The sequence below is a fragment of the Oncorhynchus gorbuscha genome, linkage group LG09 (genome assembly GCF_021184085.1).
Source record: "Oncorhynchus gorbuscha isolate QuinsamMale2020 ecotype Even-year linkage group LG09, OgorEven_v1.0, whole genome shotgun sequence".
Taxonomy (NCBI): Eukaryota; Metazoa; Chordata; class Actinopteri; order Salmoniformes; family Salmonidae; genus Oncorhynchus; species Oncorhynchus gorbuscha.
The window spans coordinates 30362502-30368501 of record NC_060181.1 but is presented as its reverse complement, the minus strand read 5'-3'; the positions used below and the strand labels follow the sequence as shown (position 1 = coordinate 30368501).

Genomic DNA, 6000 nt, shown 5'->3' with positions numbered 1-6000 from the left:
ATAAAGTTTAAATAAATCTATTCAAATCACTGGGGCCGAGCTCCCTGCAACCCGAGACATAGACTGTTCTTTCTGCTTCAGGACGGCAAGCAGTCAGGAGCAACAAGTCTGACATCAACAGGCTCCTGAACATCTTCCATCCCCAAGCCATTAGACTGCTAAAGGTCTACATTGACTATCTGCATTGACCCTTCTATTTATTTATTTAATATTCTTGCACCTATTCTATGCACACTCAATACACTCACTCACTCACTCAGCTTTGTTTTTGTGACATTTCAGGACTTTTAGGAGGGTAAAAATGTTGACCACTAAAAATCCTATTTTCCCCAAACCTACCCCTAACCCTAACCCCTAAAAAACCCTAACCCTTAACCAAAGTTCTTGTTTTCCTACCTTTTCAGGATATTTGGGTTAAATGTTAGGACTTTGGGGTCCTGATAATGTAGGAAAACAAGTACACGCACACACACATCATCACTGCTGCTCTGTTTATCAAACTGTATATCCGGATGCCTAGTCAACTTCCCCCAATACATATCTACCCCTACCACTCCAGTATCCCTGAATATTGTAAATATGGTATTGGCACTGACCCTAGAACTGACCATGTACATATATAACTTATTTACTTTCTTGCGTTATTTCTATTTCTCGTGTGTTTTTGTTCTTCTTTACTTTTTTAAATAGTACTACTGATATTGACGACTGCATTTCTGGGAAGGAGCTTGCAAGAAAGGCCTTTCCCTGTACTTGTGCTCTTGACAATGCATCTTGAAACAAGGATCAATTGTCATTTTGAAATAATCAAACAAAGCAACAGCATTCATTTTAGTATTTATTTCCTCACATATTAAAAGTGATAAACTCACACAACACAAATATATAAATATACCCCACAAATAAGTTAAATAAATAATTTCAGACTTTTGTACGTGTACAGTAGATAATATGAATAGCTTGGAATAGAACAATCCATGGGTAAACATTTCCTATGGTGTCCTTGACTGCTAAATAGACTATTGAGGGTGAATTGTCCTTCTAGGTATAACAACAGTTCATAAAACAAAGGCACAGTCCAGCATTTTGATACACACATTTAGAAACAACACACAAACAAATAAATAAATAATAATATCATAAATATACGGCATTGTGATATTGGACTCCAACATCAGTGGAAGGCTTGTTTTTTGATGTAGTGTTTACAGTAAATGCCTTGTGGTCAGACAGTGGCTGGAGTTCAGCTATCAGCCCAACCCATCTGAAGCCGACTGGACATAAAAACACATTCCTTTGAAGGCGTTAGAACAAAAGTGCAGTGTCATAATTTCCTAATGGTAATGACATTGACATTTAATGGACATTTGTTGCAAGCAGAAAAACAATCACTGCATATTTGGCAAGGGGCAGACCTATTGAAACCTGCTGCCTTCACTCTGTCTACAAACAAAACAATCAACAGTGGCTACAGTATGCAATAAATATTTCCGCCATCACAATAGACCTGCTTTTATCTGCTGCTACAGGAAGGCTGTGTGTATAGCAATTCCCTGTCCCTTAAAGTCATGTCCTTCATGTGTCAAATGTATTTCAAGTCATTTTAATGTGTGCACGGCAATCACTATAAACCGGCAATTCATCTCTGATACAGAGGATTCTTTTTGGATTTTAATTCTATGATATAGTAGATGTCGTGCGACAGGTAAAGTAAGGATCAAAATCCAAATGACAATAGTGGTCAATATTTTCAAGGCACTAATGAAGTAAGCCTGTAAAGTAAACATAGGCAAACATCACTCCAGAATGCCTTGGCTTGCATCTGCCCATTTCATGTGCTCAGACACAGAAAGTGTATTTATGTTTAGAACATGATGACAACCCATGCCCAGCAAACAGTCAGTAACCATTCTAGTCCAGACTGTCACAGTTCACAGAGGACACACTTAAACTTCCCTAGTCTTCTAAGCCAGACTCTTAGCTAGATTAGTCCAAGACTCATATCCAGATAATGTCCATATCCAGTCCACTGTGTGGTATACAACAATCAGCAGGCAGCCATTGGGAAGTGTTCCATCTTTGCCCTCTTCTCAGGGCCTCTCCTCTCAGGACCTCTCTGTCTTTCCGGGGGAGGACTCCCTAGACTCCTCCAGGAGGTCTTTGTTCGAATGCTCTGGAGCTATTCAAGCTCCTCTTCTTCCCTCCTCCTCATCTACCCGATGTTCAGTCTGTTGACTCTGGAGGCATTCTTCTTCCTGGAGGAAGAACCTTTCTCTATGGCAGCCATGTTGGATCGAAAGATGTTTCTGTAAAGAACAAAGAGAGAAACATCAGGCTAAGATAAAGATTCCATGTTGTCTTTTCAATAACACAAAAACACTTGCTGAATGTTCGTGGGATCGCTCTATGGGCCAATACTCCTGGCCTGAAAGACATCCTCAATGGAGAATCTCCATTGGACATGCTTTTTAGTCCAGCAATAAGATTAACCTAGGTCTGAGAAACTGATCCTAAGAGGTTGTTATTGTATCTTGTTTTTCTCTTACCTGAGAGAGGTCAGTAGGTCGTTGCTGGTTGTGTCTGGACTGCTAACAGTCTGGTCCAGGGTCTGGTCTGAGTGGCCTACCACTACGAATCTGGGGTTCTCTGAGCTGCAGACAGAAAGAATATAACCATGTCAAAATGAAAGCAAACCAAGATAACATTATTTAGACTACTCCTTAAGGGCCATGGGACTGGATTCTGTACGACGGAATTCTACAATGCTAGTGGTGACAGACGGTTGGCTATGGATTTCAACCCAGTAATGTCAGTACTGCCTGTTCTCAATGACTTTTCACAGAGCAGGATAAAGCCTTGTCGAGATACACAGGCTAATCCTCAACATTGGTATGTTATAACAGCAATAACTGTGGCAATACAACAGACATACCCGCCGGTAAAACATTCCAAAAGTAGTGTCATGACTAATGGACTTGTCTGTAAAGGGGCTCTAAGCCTCCAGAACATGCAGACCCTTCCCCCATCCTCCCTTCACCCCCATCGCTAGTTACACAACTAAAGACAATACGCCTCCTCCCTGCATCTCGTCCACAAAAAGCCCTGATACAACCTGATACAGGCTGGTCCGAAACGACTGACCGACACAGATAGTCACTGGCTTGATACAATCTGGTATCTAGCAGGGAGGTAGGGAGGGGAAGGAATAGGGGAGGATGAGGGTGGGAAGGAGGGTAGAAGTTCCTTGTCTCTTGAAGGTGAGCTCACCTGTTGTGGCAGAATCCGGAGCAGGTCCTGTCGGCTGGGTGGGCACATTCACATCGCCCGGTGGAGCGGCGACGTCGGGACAGGGGGCTGCCAATACCATAGGGGATGACCTTATTGGGAGTGTTGACCCAAATGATGTCCAGGTGACAGAAGTAGATGCATTCGTTGTCCAGCCAGTTACTGCAGGAGCATCGTTTAACCCTGGTGTGGTGTGGGATCTTCTGGGACGGGGATTGGGCAGGGAGCTCAGGCTGGCTGGATACTGGGAGCCCAAAACCTATAGAAACAGAAATGATCATTGGTTAAGAGCCTGGTTATAACTCAGCAGAATCACCAGATGGCTGTGCAATTTGGCAATCAGCACCGAGCAAATACACAGTAACCACATCCTAATCAAAATCTCTTTTCACTGATAGAGAAAAGTACATGTAGGCTAACTGCCATCCCGTTCTCCTATGCAGCAGGTCTTGTCAAACACATTTGGACTTTGACTTATAACTAATATGTTATGAAATGTTATCCAAGCCAAACAAAGACTGAGTTGTTTTCAGTCAAATGACGTGATAGGAGTTGAACCGTGCCAATATAATCGGTATCTTATCATTGAGAGTGTGATTACAGCCTAGCAGGGTCTGTCTTTGTATTATAGCTCTGTAAGGGGAACTGTGTGAGCAGGTCAAAGAGTCTGGCATCAGGCTGCATGTGCCATGCAGAAACTTTACAGCATTGCCATTAGCCACCCACCTCTCAGTACACCTGCCAGAGCAGGGATTAACTGAGCTGTCATTCTGAGAGGGAAACGAAGTAAGAACAATACTACGAATACATGGTGCAGCGGGACTTTTAGCATCAGGGTGGGGGGTGGCCTAGAGGTTAGTGCATTGAGCCAGTAACTGAAAGGTTGCAGGTTCGAATACTTGAGCCGACAAGGTGAAATATCTATTACTAATGTGCCCTTGAGCAAGGCACTTAACCCTAATTTGCTCCAGTGGTGCCATACTACTATGGCTGACCCTGTAAAACAACACATTTCACTGCACCTATCCGGTGTGACAATAAAACATATTTTGTCATTCTGGGTTGTATCATGTTATTCTGGATCTCCCAGCCCCACCACCTCACCCAACCCTGACACCTCAACTGAACTCTGACCCCTCACGCTCCATTTAATAGCCTCATGAAAATAATGTAACGCTTGCATAATAAAACGTATACACACTGTCAGTCATTTTTATGACTAAAGAATACAAATCTGCATTGTAATGTACCACCCGTAGTCCTTCTAATAGGTTTTCAACAAAGTGATATAAATGTTTAATAGAAAGTTATCGATAAGACAGCTTACCCCCCTGCAGGAGCACACAGAGTGTGATGATGGTGAGAGCCAGGATGGAGTTCAGTGATAGAGCCATAGTTATTCTCTGGTAGAGTATCTCTGAAGACGCAGGATGCAATAATATCCAAGATGCCACAAAACAGTAGAGTACACACACTGGTAGAGTTAACAGTAATAGTAGCTACAGCTTTACAGTCCTGAGTGATGCCAATAAAGAGCGAGAGAGAGGCAACAGGTGCTTTGTGCTGCAGTGTCCTCTGGCCCCGCTACTTATACCCATCACTTTGTGATGTCACCTACCTAACCACGCCCACTGCCCATGTTGTTACACAATGATCACCGTTCAGCAACTGCCTGCCTGCCTCTCGCTCTTGACACATTCCAGGCAACAGGAAGAGAGACGGAAAAGGAATGAACTGCTATTGGGTAGTTGTTTTAACCTTTATGGAGCATGGAGGTCATTGTCATTGACAGAGACAGAGACAGGAAATCGCCAGAAAAGGCTTGGAATCTGGGAATGCTTTGGATTTTTCCAAACATAAGGCAGGCAGGAGAGGGAAACCTGTAGGCGGAGTGAAGACCTGGTGTCATCAGTAAGAGGAAAGGCTGTAAAGATAGTGTCTGATGATGGGGACTGTTGTTTTGCATGCTGCCACTACAGGTCCTCAGGGCTGGTGATGTTCACAGCAGAGGGAGCAGCCCCCATGGAACAGAGAGGTCATAGCCAGACGCATCCGGGACGACCCCTCTGACACACGCTATCTGTGTCGTCAATTTGACACACGTGTGACATGACCCCTGATACAGAGATAATGTAGAACACGCCACATGACCCCCATGGGGCCCACACACACACACACACACACACACACACACACACACACACACACACACACACACACACACACACACACACACACACACACACACACACACACACACACACACACACACACACACACACACACCCTTCCGCCCATTTGCATGGTCAATCACGCAGTCCTTCCACTCTCACAAGAGAGCTGTAGAGTGGAGTATCAATCTAGATAGACAAAATACTAGTAAAGTCATGCAAATCGTCCTGGGTAGTCCTGTTCCGATCAGTCGTGAAGGAAGACTATGTGATTCAGTGGTAAATTCCAGCAACACATGATCAGGCAGTGGAAGTGAAAGCACTACGTGTATCAGATAAAGGAGTACCAACAGATAATGCATGTAAATCCATAGTTTAAAGGATTACTGCTATGAATACTGTTGATTAGAGTGGAATATAGGTATGTTCATTCATCCACAAAGTAAAACATTATGTTGTGAGGTTCAGAGGGGTAGGCTATGTGATAACATACTCCAATGCTATAGTCTTAAGCTAAGCATCTAAAATAGAAATATTTTACTAA

At 43.4% G+C, this 6000-nt stretch overlaps 1 protein-coding gene across 1 annotated transcript; it reads right to left on the bottom strand.

Annotated features, from left to right (window-relative positions):
* Window positions 1–836: 836 nt before the first annotated feature.
* On the bottom strand, window positions 837–4838 carry LOC124042762 (endothelin-2-like). Its single transcript, XM_046360867.1, has 4 exons — window positions 4613–4838; window positions 3268–3544; window positions 2547–2651; window positions 837–2306 (listed from the first exon to the last, which is right to left on the bottom strand). Exons 1-4 carry the CDS (start codon window positions 4677–4679, stop codon window positions 2213–2215), a joined length of 543 nt encoding a protein of 180 aa, XP_046216823.1. The 5' UTR covers window positions 4680–4838; the 3' UTR covers window positions 837–2212.
* Between the last annotated feature and the right edge of the window lie 1162 nt (window positions 4839–6000).

Excerpts from the sequence above, each read along its gene's own strand:
- LOC124042762 (XM_046360867.1), bottom strand. The coding sequence starts at position 4,679 with ATGGCTCTATCACTGAACTCCATCCTGGCTCTCACCATCATCACACTC. Across the intron at positions 3,545-4,612 it reads CTGTGTGCTCCTGCAGGGGG|GTTTTGGGCTCCCAGTATCC; the intron begins GTAAGCTGTCTT and ends CTGTTTCTATAG. Across the intron at positions 2,652-3,267 it reads TCCGGATTCTGCCACAACAG|CTCAGAGAACCCCAGATTCG; the intron begins GTGAGCTCACCT and ends TTCTGTCTGCAG.